The sequence below is a fragment of the Molothrus ater genome, chromosome 16 (assembly GCF_012460135.2).
Source record: "Molothrus ater isolate BHLD 08-10-18 breed brown headed cowbird chromosome 16, BPBGC_Mater_1.1, whole genome shotgun sequence".
Classification (NCBI taxonomy): domain Eukaryota; kingdom Metazoa; phylum Chordata; class Aves; order Passeriformes; family Icteridae; genus Molothrus; species Molothrus ater.
The window spans coordinates 15,246,494-15,269,316 of NC_050493.2; the positions used below are offsets into that span (position 1 = coordinate 15,246,494).

At 52.2% G+C, this 22,823-nt stretch overlaps 1 protein-coding gene across 4 annotated transcripts in view; it reads left to right on the forward strand.

Moving 5' to 3' along the window:
* Positions 1–22,823, forward strand: part of CAPN15 (calpain 15) — a 56,690-nt gene that overhangs the window by 12,082 nt on the left and 21,785 nt on the right. For 3 of the 4 annotated variants that reach the window (XM_036392103.1, XM_036392102.1, XM_036392104.1), the window contains one exon: positions 3,675–3,993. The exons of the other annotated variant lie outside the window; for it this stretch is intronic. In XM_036392103.1, the coding sequence (XP_036247996.1) occupies positions 3,818–3,993 (176 nt within the window). In that variant the 5' untranslated portion in view covers positions 3,675–3,817. The remainder of the gene's footprint in view (positions 1–3,674; positions 3,994–22,823) is intronic. 4 annotated transcript variants of the gene reach the window in all.

Here is a 22,823-nt window from a genome sequence, read left to right on the forward strand (position 1 = left end):
TTCCTCTGGGCACAGCTTTGAGGGATTTGTTTCCCTCAGGTACATGGTGAGCCTTCCCCTGGGCCAGCTGCTGGCCCTCACCTCAGACCAGAGCTGTCTGGAGCTCAGTATGTCTGATGGTATTTTCATTCCTGGATCTTCCTTGGAGCAAGGGAGTAGCTCAGAATTGACTTGATTTATAGGCTGGAGGAGTGGAGGAATTAATGAAGTGGCAAAGTCTTGTCCCTGAGTTTCCAAGGCTGAGAACCAAGGGAGGCTGGAAAATTCAAGCAGGAGCAAAGCTGGCTCGTGCCACATGGATCAATAAATCACTAGGAAAAGGAGTGTGGGGGTATCCCATCACCAACAGGGGCTGCTGCACGTGGGACCAGCTGGGGTGAGTCTGCCTCCCTGGTTTCCTCAGTGGCTGCAGCAGCTCCAGGGACCTCTGTCTCTTCTTCCTGCTGCGTGCCAAAGGGAAGAGTTTGAGGCTGATGCTAGGAAAAGTTGATCCTGCAACTTCCTAGATGCATTGAAACACATGGGCTAGTTCCCTTTTTTTTCTCTCTCTCTTCAGAGCCAAAACTTACTTTGAAACTGGAGGGAAGGAAAGGGGGTTGGGTAGATCCCCACCCTTCCTGCCTGCTCTGCTGTGACACGAGAGCTGGGGCCCAAGGGTCAGCACTGCTCACTGGTGTGGAGGAATAAGGTTATGTGGAAGCATCCAGGCTGTCCTGGCAGCAGGAGGAGCTCCACGGGACAGCTTTGCTGTCCTGCACACTCTGTACATGCCTGCTGCCCAGGGTCTGGTGGAGAGTTTGAGGGAGGGTCTGCATCATGTAGCACAGAGCAGGATAAGCAGCTGAGATCTTACTCAGCTTGGGGCTGGCGAGATCAAACCTGGTTTCATTTTGGAAGTGATATTTTGGGAGCAGTTACCCAGCATCAGTTCAAACCTGGTAATTATTGCAGCTGCGAGGGGCAGAAAACCAAAATCCAAACTCAGCATCTTGCTAAGGTGCTTAACTGTTAATTTCCATGAGTGAGATCCACCCTTCTCAAGACACTTCAATCTGTTCACATTGTTGCTTCCTCTCTAGATTAGATAGGTGGAAGCAGTGCTTTGTTAATTAGGGGAAAAATCCTGCTCCCTCCTGCCAAGACAGAGGAACTCTTGGCAGTTTGCTCCCTTTTAGTGACTGAAGCCTCCCCTGTTCAGCCACGTGCCTGCAGGTGGGGCAGCTCCCTGCCCAGTGGCAGAAATTCCTCAAAAATAAGGCTGAGTGCTTCCAGGGTGGCTTTCTTCTTCTTTAATTGACCTCTTTCCTTTCTGGGGTGCAGTTTCCATTCTCACCTTGACTTCTTGGAGGCTCCTCATTTGCTTAGTGTTGGCCAAAGGCGTTTCAGGCTCGGCATGGTGAGCACGTACGTGCTTTGCATTGGGCTGGAACGCTGCTGCCACTCATGTTCTCAGACTGGTTCACCCTCTCCCCACCTTTGGGCAACACTCCCCCTTCAGTATCACTCATTGGCTGCTCTCACCTGGCATGAGGATGACCCTGAGGAGAAGGATTTACTGCTTTGCCTGGAGAAATCCGATTTCACGCAGCACTCACAGCCAAGCAGCCCAGTTAGACCAGACAGTCTCGGAGATCACTCCGACTTAGCTAGGTTATCCTCCACCTATTTATAGCTCCCTTCCTCTCCCAACTCCAGCCAGAGTGGGGTTTTACTGCAGGTTCTAAAGCAGGGCTCCCAGCCTTTCCCCTCCCTGCAGAGCACAGCTGCCTGTTCTGGCTCCTGGAGACAGGCTGGGACAGCAGCAGGCATGTCTGCCTCCTCTTGGGATGAGCTAAAACTGGCATTTCCATGGGCAGCAGGAGGAAGCCAAGGGTTCTGCTTTACCAGCTTGAGGAAGTGATCTTGAACCAGGCTGTGGAACTGCTTTATGTGGCAGTTTAACCCAACTCAAGGGGCAAAAAGGCTACTGATGCCTGAGCATCCTTCCTCTGCTTGGCTCAGCCTGCATTGAGGGGCTGTTCTACCCATCTTGCCTTTACTTACCTATTTTATCATGATAGAACCTGAGGTTTTGAGGTAAGAGACAGTTTTTTTCTTCTAGTAGGTGTCAGAGTTGCATCCCCTGTGCCTTTGCTCCTGGGATGGGGCAGAAGAGCCAGAGACACCACAGGTGTGGGATGACTGATGGCTCCAGATAGACTGAGCTGATGGTATTGGAAGTGCTCTTCCCCTCACATCGTGTGGCTTTCATTTAGCCAGAAAATCAGATTTGTTACAAATTAACTGCTTGAATAGCAGGAAATGAGAGGGGATGTGCCAGGGATCCACTTTGGGTGGATGTGCAGAAATCAGTGAAACCTTGCAGTTGGGTAGTGGGGATTGGGGGGGGGGGCCTGATACACAGCAGGGAGGCAGCCCAATTAAAACAAGGAGGAGGTATGGACTTTTTTCAGATTTGTTTGGTTCATCCAGGCTTTGCAGGCTACAGAGACCATGACAGAGCAGTTAACATTCTTCAGTTAATAACCTTGTGCAGGCACATTCTGGTATTGAGCTTGTAACAAAATTGCACCTGTTCCTTGAGCTGCTCCTTTTGGGAGTCTATTAGCTATCAAGGCCTTTCTTGATCCCTTAGATCAATCCTGGGATTGAAAAGCTGTATTTTAGGACTCCTCATCTCAGCCTTTTTACGGCAAAAGTAGTTTCTTTGCAAAGGTCTTTCTGTGGTTCATTCATCTCCTTAAATCCTGGTGAGTAATTGAATAAGCTCAGCTGTGCTAATTTTTCCATCTTCCTTGTTTCTTCTTTTTTGCTCTGTTAAATGTTACCTTGATCCATTGCTCCTGACATGCATCCAGATTGTCCTGCCTTTTCACTTGAAGGAGAGACGTGTGTGTGTTTCAACTTCTTTTAATACAGAGGACATGAAATGTTTCTGGAGTTTAATTGTGAGGATGCTTGAAGAATAAGTTCTGAAAAGTAGGAAAGAGAGAGGGAGAAAAGGAGGAGCAAAGCCCCAGACCTGCTTCTGTGGGTAGGGGTGTGCTCAGGATAAGCTAAAACTTGCCTTGGGCTGAAAGTAAATAGTCACAGAAAATACTTGTGCAGATCCCCAGTCTGCCCAGTTCCAGTCCTACTGGGGTGTTAGTGGGAAACAGGAAAAGAGGAATATTTTATTTTACATGTAAGCACACAAACCATCCAGTCCTTGTAGCTGAGTAACTTAGAACTGGTGTGCCAGTAAGAGCCCTGACTATCCTGGTGTGTGTGGTCCCCAAGGGCTGCTGGTTTGGGCTCCAGGTGGGCCTGGCTTGTCCCGTTTTCTGCTTCTTTCCTCTGTGTGAAGGGCTTTGTGCTGGGTTCTGCTGTGCTTCCCTCCATCAGTCGGTGCTTCCCTGTGCCTGGGAGCTCCTGGTGCTTAACTTGGGGGGAGCCTTTTCTAGAGCCCCCACACTCCCCATCTCCAGCAGCAAAAGCTGGATTCAGTGACAGACACAGCCCTTCCCTTCCCAGTGAGCTCTGGGATGGGGACCCTGATCAGAGCATGCATTGATAGGCTTTAAAACTGGAGGGTTGTTGCTGAAATCGTACCTTATCTTTCTCTCTTTTTCTTTCCTTTTTTTCCCCTTTCTCTGTGTTTGTTTGTTGTTTTGTTTTTTTCCAACTCTGATCAGAACCGACCCTCCTTTGTCCAGCGTGCTGGGATCTGTGCAGCAGCCCATGCCGCAGCGCCTCGCCCGTTCCACCCGAGCTGCCCATGCCACTGGCTCCGACCTAACCTAGGCTCAATCTCAGCGTGGCTGGGCAGGGGGGAGCCATGGGGAGCTCTGCCTCATCGCTGGCCGCAGAGACGGAGTCGGACCATGGCTTCAGTAGCTCGCCCTACCCGGGGCACCCGGCCGTGGGCTGGTATAGGAGCAGCCCCGGCGGCCCCGTGTGGGAAAGTGCCCTTATAACGCGGCAGCAGCAGCACTTCCAGCACCGGCTGCGCAGGTAAGGACGAGGGGAGGAGCCTGCTCACCTCTCCCTGCTCACTGCTCACCTCTCAGCTTCAGCCCCGCCGCTGCCTTTGCCACACGGCTGCTTTGCATCCTACTGAGTGTTGGGTCCCTGCATTCAGAGGCTCAGTTCAGTTCCTCGGGAAGCCAGAGCCAAATTCCCACCGATTTGAGTGATGTCAGACCCTGGCTTTACACAGGGGGGCTGATGTCTCCTGCAGAATGGACTGCAGGACTCATCCCAGCTCTTCCTCCCTCACCTAAATTGTCAAGGTGGCTGCCTGGGAGTGGGATCTCAGTTCCTTGTTTCCATGTTCTCGTGGCTCCTTTTCTTTCTGGCCTCCCAACCACACTGTAGTGTCACAGGTGGAGGATTGTGTCTCCGGGTTGGGTGGCACTAAGTTGCAAGAGTTTCTGAACTTGGAAGAGCCAGTGGAGCTGTTTTCCTGCAAAAGCAGTGAAACACTTTTGAGTAACAGATCCACAGGAATGAAACACACCAAAAAAGAGTTACTCTTAAAACCAGATTAGTGTTTCCAGCCCTCAATTCCTATCCCACCTTGATGAAATCAGCATCTCACATGTGTCTCTGAGCTGTTGCCTCTGCCCCTTCCACATCAGCCACTTGCAGTGAGGAGTTTCTCTTGTTTTGGGGGGCTAGTGTCCTGCATTCAGTCTCTGACAGGTTGAGAGATTTATCAAAAAGCATCCACCACCCCTCTGCCCAGGGGCTTGGCTATAGAGGCTGCCGTGTTTTGTGCTGGTAACGTTTGAACCTTTGCCTAATGCCTGCTTTGTGTGGACTCCAGCCTGGAGGGGTGTCCATACCTGCCTGAGTCTGTTTGGAGCTGCTGGTCATTGAGGAATAGCTGCTTGCTGAGTGTCCCTGAGCTGTCCTGGCTTTCCCCTGGAGGTGTTTGCTGTGATGTTGGTGCAGTATCTGTGGTGCAGTCCTTGTTTTCCTGCCTTCTGCTGCTTCAAGGCCCAGGATGTGCTTCCTGGGCTCTGGTGCATGACTCTAGAGCCTCCCAGCAATGTCAGGCTTTGCTCCTTTCTGGTGCTCTCTTGGGTCTTGTTGAGCTGGGAACAGTGTGAAACCAATAAGTTGTTGTCTTTACTCTCTAGCATAGACTTGAGTACCTTTAAAAAAGATATTTTGTGCAGTTCCCAAATTCTGTTGCTGTGTGTGCCAACCTGTGTTACTGGTCCACAGCTCTGCTTGGTGATCTGTGCTGTGTGGGTTTGTTCCCTCTGGTTTAGAGGGATTCTGCAAATAGAGCTGGGTCCTTCCTGCAGGATTATCCCTTCTGGACTGCTGGTTACCTCTCTGTTACCTTGAGGAGCTGGGAAGGTGTCCCAGCTCACAGATAACTCCCTGCTTTGGCTGTGCACAGCCACAGCTGGAATTTAGGAGCTTCCAGTGTACACCTGGCCCTGGGCACTAAAAAAGGCAGTGTCTCTGCAGCCTCATGTGTGGTAGCTGAGGCTGCTCATGGCTCCAAGTCTGTAGTTTGAGGAACTAAGTGATATCTTGACATGTGGAAATACATTTCCTGAAGAACCAGCCTTGGTGGTGGAGCGGATGTTGGGGCAAGAACAGGAACTGCCGGTCTTGGCGCAGATAATGCCGGTGTCCTGTGGGGACAGGAGTGGCTTTTGTGATAATTCCTTATTCCCCTGCTAAAGGGAGAGCAGAGTTCATCCCCACTCAGTGTGGTGTGGTTCCTGGAGACAGGAAGAGCAGGGGCTGTGATTCACTGAGCAGCGAGTTGCGTGGGAAGAACTCGCTGCAGGCAGTGGTGATGGAAGTGGGTTCAAAAGCTCTGCTGAGATCAGCCAGGCTGCCAGGCATCAAAGGGCCGCCCTCCCCGGGAGCCCCAGGGCCCAGCAGCAGCAGGGGATTGGTTTCCAGAGAGGAACAGATAAATATATTCCTTTAAAAAATTAAGTAAGTCAATAGAACAAGTCAGGGTAGGTATCCTGCCTGTGCATGTCCTCGTCCCCGGAGTCATGTCGTGTAGGAAGGAAGTGGAGTACTGGGGAGTCAATTTGAGGCTGGGCAGGAGTTCTGGGATAGACTTTGCTTTTCCTGCTGATTTTCTGTCCCTGCCTGCAGCCACCTTCAAAGCTGATAATGCTTTGGCTGCTGTGGAGCAGCACAGAGCCAAGCTGCTCTGAGCTGTCTCAGGGATGAACACAAACCTTCCTCGGCAGAAAAACAGGGACACAAATAGTGAGTGACTTTGGTCTGTACTTGATGGGGGAGCTGGGGGAGTCATCCCTTATGGTGGGATGGGAATAAGGGGAGAAATCAGTGCTGTTTGGCTTTCAAGATTGTAGAACCTGGGAGGAGGCTTTACTGTCTCCTTTTGCCTGGGTGAGGCTGATGGTGTGGAATTCCCTGTCTGCTGAAGAGAGGGAGACAAGAGGGAGTAGGAAAAGGGCCTTAGTGGTAGAAGCAGCAGACTTGTGACAACCAGATTGGAGTCCCTGGTCTTGTCTGGACAGGGCTGCACAGTCTCCTCCTGTGTGTCAGTATTTAAACAGGAGCCTGTCCCTTTCCCAGCATGCCAGGAGGACAAGCATACCAGGTATTAGGTGCATGTTGGAGGGATCTGATTGCAGAAATCTCTGCTTAGGGCAAAGATGGGTTTGAATTCACCCCTGGTAGCTGTGTGCAGCCAGACAAATTCTGGCTCAGCTACAAGTCCCCTTGGGCTCTGTCTTGCTCATGTGCTTGAAGGTGCTTGGCCTGGGCTGGTGTTGGGTGGGAGGGTTCAGCTGAGCCCAGGGATCCATCGTGGCCAAGCTCCCCATGTGCCAGACCCTTCCTGGAGCTGGGAGCAGGAAGGGGCAGTGCCACAGGCTTGGTGCTGGCAGCAGGGCATGGCTCCATTGCTGTGGCTGCCCCTGTGGGGTGTTTGGGAGCTGTGGGATCACAGTGGTTTCCAGGGGTGGTGGCACCTCTCCAAGGTGCATCCTTCCACATTGCAAGGGGTTAGGAGGGAATTTGGGCTCTGAACTGTTTCCTGATGAGATTTAAGGGAATGTTCCTGTTCACCTCTTCCTCACTGCCAGGATTTATGAAGAGGGTCCTGTTGAGTACTGAGAACTTCTGGATTTTGCTCTTGGGAGAGGCTTTTGGGGAAAGGGTTGTAAGGTCTGTGCAGCTGACCTGAGTGGCTCTTCCCACTACTTGCTTTGGCTGAAGCTCTCTGAACTCCCTCCTCTTCCAAAGATATTCATTTCCTGGGCTTTCCTGCAGTGTTCTGCAAAGGATTTTTATTTTTCTATAAAAGCCTTTGCAGAATGAAATACCTCTGGGTCTCAATGACTATGGAGGGAGGAACACACTCTTATTATTCTTTTATTTTATTATTATGATATGCTAAAAATATGTAAATCTCCCTGCTTTTAAGGGAAGTGAGGGGACCTGCTTTGTTGCTGGCAGGTGGTGGGAGGGCACTTGCTGTGCCACCCCCTGCTCCCCAGAAGCTCCTCTCACTTCTGGGGAGAATCTCTGGGCAAGCCTGAGTGTCCTGTTTGTGAGCCCTTGGCTTAAATACATGAACAGCAGCGTGTCAGAACTGCTGGGCAGCATCACAGAGGCTTTTCTGCAGGCTCTGAGTTGTTTTGAGGCTGGTGGAGATTTCAATAACTGAACTCTGGCATATGGAAGTGTGGCAGGGAGCTGTGTGGAGGAATGTGGCTCTGTGCTCCTCCTTCAGCCTCCTCCTGTGGCACTTCAGCTCTGAGTGCAGCACGAGCAGAAGTGTCTGGAGACACCAGGACAGTGCTTAGTCTGGAGAAAAGAAGGCTCAGGGAGGATCTTCTGGCTCTCCACAGCTCTCTGACAACAGGAGGGTGTAGCTGGGTGAGGGTTGGGCTCTGCTCCTGGGGAACAGGGACAGGACAAGAGGAAACAGCCTCAGGTTGTGCCAGGGGAGGGTCAGGTTGCATGCTGGGGAAAAAGTTCCTCACAGAAAAGGTGGTCAGGCATTGGAATGGGCTGCCCAGGGCAGTGGTGGAGTCACCATCACTGGAAGTGTTCAGAAAGCATGTGGCACTTGGGGACATGGGTCACTGGTGGTCTTGGCAGTGCTGGGGCAATGGTTGGGCTCGATGTACTTCGAGGGCTTTTCCCAACTAAATGATTCTGTGTGTTCCTTGGTGTGGAAACCAGAGCCCAGAGAAAGGAGATTCTTGAAAAAAAAGCTCCTGGTAAAGCATCAGGTGACTGCAGGGAATCACCTGGTGATCACCTGCTTCTGTTTTCTGCCATCAGGTCTCAGGCTGGGCATTGGCCCTGGGAGGTCTGGCAGCCTCAGCAGGACAGGAACCCCAACAGGGCTGGGGTGGGGCAGGCACAGATCCCTGGGCTTGGTCAGGAACCTCCCTGGATTTGGGTGTGCTCAGAGAGTTTATTTTGCACCTTTCAATAATCGCTGACCTCAACCACATCAACCTCAACCACTGGTTGAGGTTGGAAGGGATCTCTGGGGTCCAGCTGCTCCATCTCCCTTCCTAAGCCTCCATGCAAAGAGCAGATGTGGCTGTGGAGCAGGTGGGGATCACCAGCACGTGCTCTGAGTGTGTGTCCACAGAAACAGGAGCCACTCATCCAAAGCAGAGGGCACTGCCAGCAGCTCTCATAGTCAGGACATGCCTGCTCAGCACAGGAGTGAAGCCTGTGCTCCCCAGGTGCTGCAGGGAGGCAGATCCATCCCTGTGTGGGCTGTGCTCCCTCTGGAAGTTGCTGTGGAGTTCAGCTGGGATTTGGTGCAGTAAAGATGCTGCAGGTTGTCGTGGACACCTGTTTGGTGGGAATGTTTGGCTTGTAACTGTTTGCTCCCCAGTTCTCACCAGAGCCTGTGGGATCTGGAGCAGTGTCTTGCTCAAGGAGGTGTTGCAGTGCCAAGGAGTTGGCAGCATGGAGTCTGTTTCATCTGCCTGAGGCTCCCAGCCCTGCCCATCGTCTCTCCCTGCCTGCTCCAGGGTCACAAAGCTATTAGTTGTTTAAATTAGGGCTATTTATAGCTCTGGAGCCATGAATATCTCAGAGGGTGGTGCAGAGCAGTGGAGACCAGAGTTCTCAATAGATCCCCAGACAAACCCTCCCTTTGCTCCCTGTGTGCCCTCCAACCTTCCTCTTTTCCATGTCCCACAAGAGCCATCCTGCCTCAAAGGAGGTCAAATCCAGGGCAGAGGCAGCTGGAGAATGTCCTCATCTTACATGGTAGGCTTGGCCAAAGCTGAGCAGAAATGCCTGACCCTCCTGCCTGGGTGTTGCTGTCACAGCATGGAGAGCACAGCTTTGACAGAGCCAGCCTGGAGAAGGGAAAACCCAGCACCTTTACCTGGTTTGGGGATGCTCCTGTCTGCAGGAGCTGAGCACTTTTGCTCCAGGACCATGGGTTCAGGTCCTTCTCCATGTGCAGGGTGTTGAGGAGTTTTGCTTTGGATGTTGAGTGTGGGGAGGGGGAGGAATTGGCAGCTTGTGGGTTTTTTTGGTTTTTAAAAATTTTTAAGAGTAAGTGGAGCCAGAGCAAGGATTTTTTTTTTTCCCCAGAGTAACCCTTCTGCATTGCTTCTTTGGCTGCATAGAGAGGAATGTGCTCTCGAGTCTCATGGCAAATCCCTTGTCCCCCTGAGAGGTGTCACACATGTAGCCTGGAGTTGTGAAATGGTCTCAATCCTATGGCAGGAGCTGGTGGATGGATTTGATGATAGTGGGAAGCTTGGGAACCTGGCTGAGCTGCTGCAGGGAAGGAGGAAATGTAGGAAGGTGTGTGTTTGGGGGTTATTTCTTCTCTTGGCATCAGGCTGAAAGCTGCAAACACATCCTGCTAACAGTGTGCAGCATCTCTCCTGGGGGGACATGGGCCTGCAGTGACCTCGTGGTGTGGGCTTGTGAGAGGAGGGGTGAAGGCAGGAATATCCTCCTGCTCTCTGGGTGGGCAGGGAGCTCCCTTCCCTCTCTGCACCCAGCACTCCCTGGGATCACTCCAAGCCCATTGCTCCCCTCTCAGAATTACCAGGTGCTGGTTGCTGTGAAGGGCACGTGCTGGATTTCTCCAACCAGTAACTTAATCCAGTTTGACACTGGTGGCTCTGGGCTGGAATCTGACTAACATGAGTCACAAACAGCTGGGAGGGTGCTCAGAGCTGCACCCACCTCCCTGCAGCCTCTTCCCCTGTGATCCCCAGCCCGTGTCCCTGAAAGGCCCCTTGATGCCAGTGCAGCCAGAGCCTGGTGCTGAGCGTGGAGGGGAGGCTGTGCTGAGGGAACCTCTGCAGGCCTTTGTTCTCTGGGATGGAACAGCCCTCAGCACGGGGCTGCTGCCGAGAGAAGGGCACACAGAGGAAAGGGAGCCCTGCTTGGGTGCTGTTTGCATTTGCCAAGCTGTGCTGCATCTCTCTGTTCCTGCCTGGGCACCCACAACCCACCCACAGGTGCCTGTTCCTTTTCAGCCACTCTCTTCAAACAAACTGCCCTGGGCTTTTCTTTGACTTGGGCACCTTCCCGTGCTTCTCACCCTGCCAGCATTGCCACTCTGCATGGCAGGGCCCCAGGATGCCAGGCAGCAGCCCTTGCCAGCTCACTGCACCGCGGGCATCGCTGGGCCCTGCGAGGGGCAGGTGCTCCAGGTCACCCTGAGGAGCTGTGGGGAGCTGGTCCCAGGAGAAGGGAGCTGCTCCTGCCTCACAGATGGCATTTCTGAGGCTGCAGCAGGACATCCACACCAGAAGGAAGCTGGAAGTGGAGTGTGAAGGCAGCCTGGAGCCCTTCTGGATGGCAGCAGGAGAGCTGGGGCTGCCGTGTGGGGGTGAGGAGAGTTTGGGCTGCAGGTGCTCGCAGGCTGCCAAGGCAGCAGCTTGCAGGGGGCTGGGGGGGCCCTTGCTGCCCTTGCCCAGAGCTGTGCAGAGCTCAGGTTCCAGCCCTGCTGCTCCCAGTGCTCCCTGTGCATCACACACTGGGGCTTGTGCTTACCCAGAGCTGGGCTCTGGCATTTGGAGCGTGGCAGGTTACAGCAAAAGGGGATTTTGGGAGGCTGGATCTTGCCAGCTTTTGGTGGGAGAGGACAGTGTCTGCACTCCTTGGTCTTCAGCAGCATTCCCCAGCTGTGGGGTAGGGAGAAGGCAGACACAAGCAGGATCTTTTGTCTTCCTTAAAATCTGATTTTAATCTCCCTGCCTTGGAAAAGTGAAGCTACAGATAGGTAGATGGATAGATGTGTGTGTGTATATACCTGTATTTTTCCTCTGCTTGCTTGGGACACCAAGGAGAGGCCACCTTTCATTCAGAGCCCTGGTGTTGGTTGGCCCATGCCCCTTGCAGCTGGGATATTCCATCAGAGCCATGCCACCAGCTGGACCTTCCCTGCCCAGGAGCTGAGGCTTCTCCTGCTGCCTTACCCACAGCTGCTGTGTCTGTCTGTGGGGAGGGACAAACAGTGAAACATTTGCTGTATCTGGAGTATGGAAAGAGTGTTGTTCTGCAGGAGCTTCAGTCTGCAGCTCATGGCAAGAATGGAGTGACCATTGCTGCTGTCTTGCCCAGCAGCCCCTGTGGCACGTGCAGGGACTGGCATTGAGCACTTTACATTTACACTCAGCCCAGTGAATCTCCAGCAAGGCTTCCCCCCAGGACCTGTTGTCCCTGGGTTGTGTTCTCCTGCAGTAAATGTGTCTTGTGGGCACTGCAGTGCTTGCTCAGGGACTGCTGCTGGTGGCAGTGCTGGGGAGGGCACAGCAGCTGACAGGGAGGGCCCTGTGTCTGGTGCAGCATTTCAGTCTCCAGGGCACGTGTGCTCCTTGCTCCTCTGTCCCATGCAGGTCAGCAGTGATGTCCTTCAGGGTGTCCTTGAGGAGTCTGTGTGCTGAGCTTACCTGGGGTTGCCTGTGAGCGTGTGTGTGACTTGATAAGGTTCAGGAGCTTTAAACAACAGCAGGAGCTGCTCTCCTTGGTAGAAAACTGAGTGTTGTGCTGCAGGGGAGGGACACTGAGCTGTGGGAGCAGCCCCAGCCTGGCCTTCCTGGGGTTGCTGTGCTGGCAGGATGCCTCCCTCTGGCACGTGGACTCGGAAGGGTTAATGGCACATGCTCCAGCCAGGAGCATCCTCCTGGTTCCAGCTGTCACAGTACTGAGTTAAGTGTGTGTCATCTTTACAAGGCAGTAAACAGTGCTGCAGTCTGAATTACCCAGCCTGGAGGCCTCCAGGGTACAGTATAACTTGGAGGGGTTTCCCTGGTAATTCCAGCCTGTGCCTCCTGGAGCCAGCCAGGCTCAGCTGCTGCCTCAGTTAAGGTGGCAATAGATCCAGAGCTTGGGTATGACCAGAGGGAGCAGCTTGGGGTGCTGGGTGGTTGTGTGTCTGCCCCAGCATAGCACTGTTCTGCTCTACTCCTGGCCCTTCCATAAAACCCATCAAATCCTCCTCTCTCTGTCCAAGAGGCTGGAGAAACCAAACAGCCCCCATTGTGAAAGGGCACAGTGATGCCAAACTGAATCTGAGGCCAAGTGTGGATTCCTGTGTTGACCCCGTGTTTGATGGGGCTGTGGTGGGCTTCTGGTGTGGCCCTGTGTCCTCCTGGAGCCTGGAGGTGTTTGCTGATGGAGCCTGGAGGGTGATCTGTGACTGGCAGCTGCCTGGGATAGCCTCGAGGCACTGCTGACTTGGTGCTGATGGGGCAGGAGGTGCATGGAAGGGTTTTGTGCTGAGGGAGCCCCTGTCACTGCCCACACAGGATGCTGTGCCAGAGGATACAGGCCAGCCTCCCCTCTGCACACCCTGAGCTATTTCACCTGCACACTGGCACTGAATGTTGCCCAGGACTGTCCTAGAAGCTGACAGTGCCAGGAAATGAAAATGCCAAGTGGGCTGTGCATGATGAAGCATTCCCAGCCAAACCACAGGAAGGGCACTGTGTTTTATCCCATTGATATTCTAGGGAACTCTGGCTAACTGTCCCCTCTAAAGTTCAGCACATGAGAAAGAGGAGTGACCTTTATAGGTGAGGAGCACACCCACAAACAGATCCATTGCTGTGGGTGGGACTCAGCCTGTGCCCAGGATCCCATCCTCTCCCATCTCCTTGCAAGAGGGAGCTGCACTCAGTTGCTGGCTGGGGCACCTCAAGGAGGTATTTCAGGCAGGGCTTGAGAGCTCCCCAGTGCCTGTGGGGTCAGTTTGGATCCATAGTTTGACCTCTCAGTAAACTGAAACCCCCAGCCCTAGGATGGTTTCTGGAATGAGCAATGAGCCTGGCCTGGCTCTTTCTGCAGGGATGCCCAGGGCTGAAAGGCCAAAGTCTCCTAGGCTGTAATTCTGAAATTCCTCCATGGTTTTGGCAGTTTAGGACAGAGGGCTGGCTCAGGGCATGGGGATGAAGGGGTGATGTCAAAGGAAAGCTGTTCTGTTGAAGTTCACTAAAGAGGTTTTGCTTTTGATTTTTGAAGACTGTGTGTCACCCAGTTGTGCAGAGCAGAGTCAGGATTCCCTGGGAGCTGCAGGGCACTCTGACCTTCCCTTGGCTTCTCAGGGGAGGGGGCAATGGGGGCCTGGTGGGGGAAGCCCATGGCTCTCTGCACATGCAGGGATATCAATCTGTGCCCTGACAGCCTTTTCCTCCAGATCTAGTGTGCAGAGCTGGCAAACTCCTGGAGGTGCAGGGGATATTTTAGCTCACCTCTGACCTCAGCAGGTAGGAATAGTGTTTAACCAGTGCCAGAATGAGAAGGCAGTAGGTGACATTTGGGATGGGGGTGTCCCTTCTCCTATCCTTGGTGGCTGCAGTGTGGAAGTCATGTGAGCAGCCACCAGCCTGCAGATGTCCTGTCCCTTTTGTGCCATTCTCTGCCAGGTGTATTTATTGAGCCTGACAGTTCAGGTGCTGTGGAGATGGATGGATTTCTATTAACTGATTTCTATTAACTGTGTGTGCCCTGCTGCAAAGCCAGCCCAGGCATTGGCATTGCAGGGTCTGAAGGCTGGAGCACAGCAGCTGGAAATGCAGAGTGATTGCTTCAATGGAGATGTGAGAGATGGAGCAAACAGCTTTGGAGCTGTGCTGTTCCTCCTGACCAATTTCCCCTCCCCTCTCTTTCATTCCCTCTTTCTCTTCCCCCACCACTCTTCCAATTCTATTTTAACAGCACTACAAATTGCAGCATAAATCTTTAGCTGAGCAGCAATTTGGCTTGGCAGCCACCAGTAAATCTCTCTTGCAGCCTCCCCACGTGAGGGAAGTTGCCCTGGAAGTAAGGGGACATAGGTGAGTCCTGACTTTACAGTCCATCAGGTTTTCCTGGCTCTTTCCAGCTATGGGCCCAGAGCCTTAGTCCCACATCTCTCTAGTCCTGGGAAACAGGAAAATTCTTCTCCCACCCCAGCCTTCATTTCAAGGATCAGGTGTGTTGGGAAATGGTGTGAAACAGCCTCAAACATGGAATAGGAGGGGTACCAGCATAGCTTCCAAATGCTCTTGTTCAGGTGTGTGATCCTAAAGTTGTTCCCTGTTCTTGAAGACAGTACAAGGTGTGTGTGTATGTGTGTGTGTGATGCTCTTCCTGTGAGCAAATGCACCTGTCCTTCCCAAGTACCCTGCACACACAGGTGCCTTTGTTACCTGATGCAGAATGTGTGTATCCTCCATGGGCTGTGGTAGGAGTGATGGAAAATAGCTCTGAGTGGTGTGTGAAAGGCAAAACTTTTGCCATTTAGTCCATGCAAGGGATCTGTCTGACAGTCCCACACCAGGAGCTGTTTGTCCCAGCAAACATTTTCCAGCTTGGTTCTGTGTCCTTGGATATGTTCTGCCTGTGTTTGTAGCCCCCTTCCAGCATGTTTGAGCTTGACCACTCTGATGTTAGGAAGGAATTGTTCCCTGGGAGGGTGGGAGGCCCTGGCACAGGGTGCCCAGAGCAGCTGTGGCTGCCCCTGCATCCCTGGAAGAGTCCAAGGCCAGGCTGGACAGGGCTTGGAGCAGCCTGGGACAGTGAAAGGTGTCCCTTGGAATGTGATGGACTTTGAGGTCCCTTCCAGCCCATTCTGTGGTTCTGTGAATATGAGACCAGGATAAAGTGCAGCCCATGCTGCCTTTGTCTTGGCCTCTTCTTGACTGGGTGTGAAGCTTTAAAGGCATTTTCCATGCTGGATTCTTCAAACACTGGGCAGGTGTTGAAAGACACAAGGAGAACTCTGCCTGAAGTCACCACCACTTGCTTTTTGTGTGATGTCTCAGTGAGAAAACCAAGGTGCAAAGGGGAGAGGCACGTGCTGGAGAAGTGTGTTAAAAACCAGAAAGGTTCTGGGGCTTTGGAGCGGAGTTTCTTTTTTTTGTAGAGAAGCACAAGTCCCTGCAGTGCTGGCTCCAGATGGCCACCCCACCCTGCTCTGTCCTCTGGGGAGTGCAGGCTCTTCGAGGCAGACCACAGACCCTCATTTAAAAAGAAATTCCTTAATTGGCTTAAAGACAGAGAAATGAAAACAACAAGTAGAGATTCCTCTTCATCCAGCCTGCTTTCCTCAGGGGTTGCTTTTGAAGTGACTGTTCAAACATAGCTCAGGTGTGGGGAGCTAAGTGGATGGAAACAAGTCCACCTTTGGTCCCACGAGTCCACCCTCCTTGCTGAAGCTGTCCCAGCTCCTCAGATGAGAGAGAAGCTTAATGAGTTCAGCTTCTTACTCCTTTCCTTGCCTCCTCCCCTCCCTGCTGAGAGCAGGTAAGGCTGTCTTGTGAAACAGCCGTGGCTATCAGCCCCAGCAGTACTTCCCTTCCTTCCCATTTCCCAGCTGAAAGGCCTCCCTGCCTGCATCCTGCATCCTACACCCCTGTGCTTCATTCAGAGAGCAGCCTGTGCTACCCTTGAGCCCATTTCAAATGGAACCTGGAGACAGTGGATCCACACTTATTCCAAGGATCTCCATGCCCAGATCTGTGGGCTCCTCCTGTGGTCCCCTGGCAGCTGGGGTGAGGGACACATCAGCAGGTTTCCCTTGGGATCCTTTTCTCTCCCAAGAGAAGCTGTGCTCCTGTGTTGTGGGATCTTTATCCAGCTGTGCTCACCCAACTCGAGCACAGAGCTTTTGGTGGTGGTACTGGGGTGATGGAAGCTCCTGGTTAGATCCTGGCACTGGTCTTGTCCTGAAGATTTGGCCCTCATCCTGTTCAGGGGGTGGCAGCTGTCCTAGAAAGGGCACAGCAGTCCTGGTGTCTCCTGGGCTGGTATAAACCTCCTCACTAGCACTGAAGGACCTGCTGTGATGTAGGTGAGCTGGCAACTCGTTCACTGGGGTGATGTTTGCAGGCAGAGCTGGCTCTGCTCCTCTGGGGCCAGGCACTGGTGCCTGGGTGCTCAGAGGTCCTGGCATCCTTCTGGATCTCAGGATCAGATTTCCCCCACACATACACACACCCTTTACTAGCTGTAATAAACCATATGCCCTGTTATTTAAATAGAATAAATTTAAAAATGGAAAAGCCTCCAGGAGCATCTGGAAGTTTAGCACCTGTGGAAAATCGGCAGCTGAAGGAGCTGTATGTGAAGTGAGAGTGGGGAGAGGAGCCTATAAAGGGCTCAGTGGAAAAAGAGGAGTGTCTGGAAGTCTTTCATCTTCCCATTGCAGTGTTCAGATGCGACTCCAGCTGCTTTCTATTCTGGGATGCAGGGAAGTGTGTGCTCCTACTCGTGGCTATTGCAGCTCAGGAAGCAGCTCTGGATTGACCCCAAGGTTGGGAAATCATTCTGCTGTACAGTGAGAGGAATTCAGATGCTGAAGGTGCATTGCCAGGGCTTGAGAGATTCACATTTCATTTCTGAATTTGTCTTAGACTTAGTGGTCTGTCAGTGCTTTGGCTGCTGTCTAGTGCCCATGGAAGAATCCAAGGCTCTCTAAAAGACTGCTGCAGGCACAGAGCTGCACAGAGAAGTCTATACAGGTGTGAAGCCATATTCCTTTTGGGTGCTGATGGTCTTTCTTAGGTTGCAGTGGGAAAAACAGTCCCAGTTCTGTCTGGAACCCCACCAGGTACTTTGTGGAAAAAGGGAATGTGGCAGCCAGGCAGGTGTTGCAAGCTGAGGAGGACACAGCCATCTCTCTGTATTCACTGGAGACCAAATGGACACTGGAATTCCTTTGCTTCAGGAGGGGCTTCTCCCTGTTCTCTCCTGGCTATTCACACAGCTGGAATTCCAGATTGTCCTTGTTTCAGGTTCCTTAAAAGTTAAGAATTTTATTTCCTGTCCTTCTGTACAGTCAACTCTTCACACTCAACAAGAATTCATTTATGAGCTTGAGATGCAGATATGAACATCCCACTTGTGCTGCATTGCCCTAACCCCATGTCCCATCCCAGACACTTCTGCCCAAACCTTCAACCCCTTTGGAGGCTGAAGGGCCAAGGCATGACCCCTCTGGAGCAGGGGACACTGAGAGGTGGCAGTTAGCAGCCCTGAGAGGGGGGATGAGCAGTGCTGGCTGGCTGGCTCACACAGTGCTCACCAGCATCCCAGGTGGGCAGGCAGGGATCTCCTGCAGCCTGGTTCTCCTGAGCTGCTGATGGTTTTCCCCCCAGGAGTGATGCATATCCCACTTGACTGCCAGGCCCTCCCCTCTCCTGGTGTGGTTCACCAGCTTTGACAGGAAGGGCCAACCCTGCTGCAGGCTCTCAGCATTTGTCACAATAAATTCCTTCTTCTCCTGCTGCGTGGGGGAGATGCTGCTCCCTGTGCCCTGAGTCTGAGCAGCACCTGAGGCTGCTTTCCCCCTCCTTGCTCTTCTTCCCTCCAAGCCTGCAAGGAGAGCAGAGCCTGCTGCAGCTGGCAACAGGCTCCCCAAAGCTTGCCTGATGCAGCAACGAGTTTTGTGTGCTCTTGCATTCAGCTGCTTGACCTGACATGACATGGGGCAGGGAGCAGAGATGGAGAAGGTGCCAATGCTCCAGGATCAGGAAAGGCAGGAGCAGGAGCCATCTGTGAGGCTGGGGGTCTGCTGCTGTCTGGGGTGGCCCCTCTCCAGCACAGGTCAGTACAGTGGCAGGGCCTGGCTCCAGCACAGCAGCTGCACCAGGCCTTGGTGTGTCTTTTCCAGCAGCTGGCAGGGAGTGTGAGTGCACTGGAAGTTGTGTGTGGAGCCAGGAACTCAGTGGAGAGTGTGAGTGTGTGTGTGTGTGTGTGAGTGTACAAACTGCAGTACCCAGTTCAGCAGGGACTCTGCTCTGGGCAGCTTTGGACAGGCTTCCTGATGTAGGAGAGGGGGCATTCAGGTTTGTCCTCTGCCATGCCCAGGCAAGTCGAGCAGGGTATGCTGGTGGTGGCAGTGGCTGTGGGGGACCCTCCATCCTCCCTGCAGTGGCTTCATTGCTGTGCCCTGATCAGCCACACTCTGAACTCCAGGGGTGCTGGGAGCTGCCAGAGTTCCTCTCTCTTCCTCTGGCCCCTGGCAGTCTGTCTTTCTCTCTGCAGATCAGTGCAAAGCTTGTTGGCTGAGATGTTAATGGTGAGCTGCTTTCCTGAGGACCAGGACTGGCTTAGCTCTTCATTAAGGCCTGTTAATCATGCTGAGGAGCTGACAGCTGCTGGCCATGGAGCTCAGTGCCCTGCTCCATCCCAGCTCTCTGGGATGGTGCTGCCCAGGGTGCCCCAGTGCCACTGGCAGCCCTGGGAAGGGCACTGCCTGCTCTGGCATGGGACACTGCAACTGCAGAGCTTGGCTTGAGAACTTTCCTCGTTTGCAGGAAGAGTTCCCAGCAGCAGCTCTGCCAGGAGCTGGGATGGTGGCCAAGTTCAAGCCCTAGGAGAGGAGGAGGAGGAGGCTGGGGGCTCTGCTTCCACCTGCCAGGCTGCAGCCTTGCTCTCCTTGGTCTCAGACCTCATGGCTACATGAGTCTTTCTCTCTCCCTCCTTCCCAAATGGTACCAAGCTCTTATTACTGTGGGTTTTTGTCTTAATTGCACCCTGGAGCTATGCTTTGATTTATTTTATCAGGGAGAACTTAGGGGAAAAGATGGTTGTTTCTGAAGCAAATAGCAGCCTGGCCAATGTAGGGCTGGTGGGACAAAAGGAGAGGGGGGCTTGGCAGTGCCCTCCCAGCCCTTCCTGTGGCTGTGCCACGGTGGCTGCAGCACCCCAGAACCCCCAGGGGGCTGTGAGAGGGGCAGGCAGCCCCCTCCACACTCGTGGGGCATCCCCCAGCAGCACAGGCCTCAAAGGCAGCAAAGGGCTTTGAATTTCCTTCTCCTGCTGGGGGATTTAATTTACTCTCTGAAGGTACAGGGGGGTGCTCTGGAGCTGAGCTGGTGGTGCTGGCTCTGAGAGGGAGTGGGGGAGTGGAGCTGCTCACAGAGCATCACCTGCAGCTCCTCAAACCTGTACCATGCCTCACTCTCCAGACATGAGACACCCAAGGAGATGTCCTCCACTCCATTCCCTCATGCCTTCCATCTGAAACCTTTCCATTCTGAGCTCTTCTGGCCATCCCTCCTGCTTCTCCTGCTCAAGATTCTGTTTGGTTTTTAATTAAAACCTGCCATGATTTGAAATGAATTAGTGTAGCAGCAGTATTAAAGAACATCATCTTCCCAGCTGTTCCTCCCCAGCATCTTGCTAGTCCTAGAGCAGATGTCCTGCTCATAAATCCTCTCCCTGCTGTTCTTGATACTCCCTGATTTCTGTACATCTTACACTGCCCTAACACCAGAGGAGGCTTGGAGACCTGTGATCCCATCCCTGTGTGATGTGACCTGCTCACATGTTCAGTGCTTCCTCTGTTTTAGGTGGTCACAAAGTTTGCTGGACAAGTTTATTTTACATGGGAAACTTTCTGCTCAGACCACAGATGGAGTGTAGTTATAAAAACCATACAGAATAGGTGATCCAATTATTACCAGGCTTTCTAAAAAAACAAAAATACATTTCTCAAAGTGTTTTCTTGCTCCAAGTGTGCAAGAAGCTGAAGCTCCAAGTATCCAACAGAAATTGGGGCCATCAGTCTTCAGGCCTTTTATTGACAAAAAAAAAAAGATAAAATTGTTGAATTCCTGTATTGCATTTGCTGGAGGACTGTGGGCTTTTTTCCCCTGAAAAAAGCAGCTTTTTGGGGAGCTGCAGGCATGCTGAAACACTCACTGATGTTTTGGCAGACCAGATGTCCTTTGTGCTTTCTACACCCAAGTTACACCAATTTCATGCCACTGTGACAAACCCCTATAAAACTGCTGTACCTCCTTTCTGTATTTGCTCTTGAGAGGGTTTAAATATCCATTTAATGTCGATTTTGGTCAAAGTCAGTGTTGTGTAGTCAAAGCAAGGCTGTTCAGTTCATCACCTCCTCAAGCCAAATCAATGTGTTGATGGCCATGGAACGGTGCTGGCCCGAGTTAAGGACACAAATTTCCTCCCCCTGCTATAATATTTGGGTGTAAATGGAGCTTGGTATTTTTTGTTTTTAATTTCCCCAGGCACACGAAGGACTGGGGAAATTAGGTACAGAAAAGGTAAATAAAGTCATTGAGTAAGAGGAATGATGGCAGCAGTAGCGCTGTGCTAAATTGGTTTCTTTGAAGTAAAGTCTGATTGCAGCTGCAGAAATTTCCCCTGCTTGCATGCAGGGAGGCAAGATGAGGTTATTAATTATAACAACAGGCTGGAATTGATCTTAATGAGAAACAGTGCAGCTTGGGAGGAGCTGAGGCTGTGCTGGTGTCTGTCTCCAGGGCTGGGGCTCCAGAAGGACCTTCCTGGGCCATTCTCCTGCCAGCCTTGTTGCTCCAGAGCCTGTCCCATGAGGATCCTGTGCTACTGAGTCCCTCCATCCTGGGTTTTGAGCAGGTCACATTGCTGTTGGCCATCTCATCTGGGCCCTGCATCTCAATAACCTTGGACAGGTGCAGGAGGTGCTGCTGTAGGGTGAGAGATCTCATCAAAAGCTCCTGAATCCAGAGCCTGCAAAGCTTTCGAGCAAAGCTGGAACTTGGACTTTGCTGACCCTGGAATACTCAGTCTGCCTCCTCCTTTTGTATCCCCAGGGATTGTAATTGTTGCCCTGGCAGACATGTGGGAAACCTGCTCATTAGCTGAGGAGCCTTTGGGAATGCTCTTGTCCCAGCGTGCCCGTGCTTTGCCAGCCAAACTGGTTTTCTTCTGAGAGCTCCTTTCTTACAACACTGCAGCAATTAAGGTGTATTAAAGGCTCATCATGCCCAGCCTGTTTTTCTCACAAGACAAGCCTTCCAGATTCTGATTCTGCTTTGATGAAGAATGATGAAAGCCTCTTGTCTCCTGTCCATCAGTTTAGGGTAACTCTCCCTGTGTGTCCCCAGGCTTGGAGAGAAGGCACACTCCTTCCAGGTGTGTGTCACTTGGCACTCCTGCAGCAGCTCCAGTAACTGCAGATGGGCAGATCCAAAGACTCTGTCCCTTCCCTCCCTTTTCCTGAGCAAAACCCAGGGATTTCAGCCATGAAGAGGACTCTGCAAGCCATGACAGTCTCCTCAATTTCCTTTCCCCATTAAAGCCAGACTTTGGTGTGTGTCACAGGAGCTTTTAGGGTGCCCCTGTCCCAGCTGTGCTCCTGCCTCCTCCCACCACACTCTGAGCACATTTCTTGGTGTCTCTTCGTGGCTGGTGGAGGACAGAGGAGTGTTCTCTGTCCCACTTGTACCCCTTGCCAGCACTGGTATTTACAGAGCATTGCCCTGGAATTGCCCAGTGCTCTCAGGGGTGCACAGGGAGGGATTGTTGGGGTGTCTGTGCAGGGCCAGGAGTTGGACCCATGATCCTTGTGGTCCCTTCCAGCTCAGGACATTCTGAAGTGATTCTCTGAAGTGATTCTATGAAGTCCTTTCTTGCCTGTCCCACAGCAAGATGTCCCCTCTCACCCTCACATCTGACGGACAATCCGTTTTTGGGGAGGTGACAAGAGAGTAAATTGCAGGGACAGCTGCAGTTTGAGAGTGTGTTCTATGGCTTTGTTGGCTGCCAGAAAACTCCTGTGCTGAGTGCACCCTGTACAGCTGGGCCAGTGTTTTTTCTCTCAGACCTCTCATTAGCAGAGATCAGCTTTCCCCTGGGAACTTCTCATTAAAACTCCCAGCCTCTTCTCTCCCTGGCTGTTGGAGCACATCTGAGCTGCTGGAGCTGTGTCCAGTGTGGGAAAAGAAGAAACTCAATAAAACTGTGCTAGAACCATCTGGAGGTTTTGTGTCATGGGACCAAGAAATTCCCAGGAACTGGAGTGCATCATCAGCTTGGGAAACTCTTTGTGTCTGTCTGAGCCTCTTGGCACCTCTAGGGAGGGTTGTGTGGTGTTGCTGGGACTTTTATGGCCCATTTATCATCAAGTGCTCACCCTTGCATGGTTTCCTGCTGCAGAATTAGACCTTTTTTTTTCCCCTCCCTTCTGCTTTGATGAGGGATTTTTGCCTGCCACCATTGCTTTATTAAACAGGGCAATTCCAGTTGTCCTGTTTCAATTGACTGCAGGTTATCACCAGTAGAAAATGCCATTTTCTGCATAAATGTGATTGTCCTGCTCCAGTGAATGGTCAGGAGCACTGATACCTCCAGAAAGAAGGGATGACCTGGCCACAGGAGAGTTTGTCATGGAAGGGGACCAGGCTGGTACCTTGGCTGATTTTCCATCCCTGACCTAAGCTCTGTTTCTGGGAACTCCTTGACAGTTTGTCCTGGATTGACATCAAAGAACGAGAGCTGATATAAATATATGATAAAGCTCTGGAGTGCTCAAAAATTAATATTTCAGGATCAAGAAGTCTTTATTTCCTCAAGTGCTCCAACAAAAGGAGGAATTTGTGTAGTTGTAG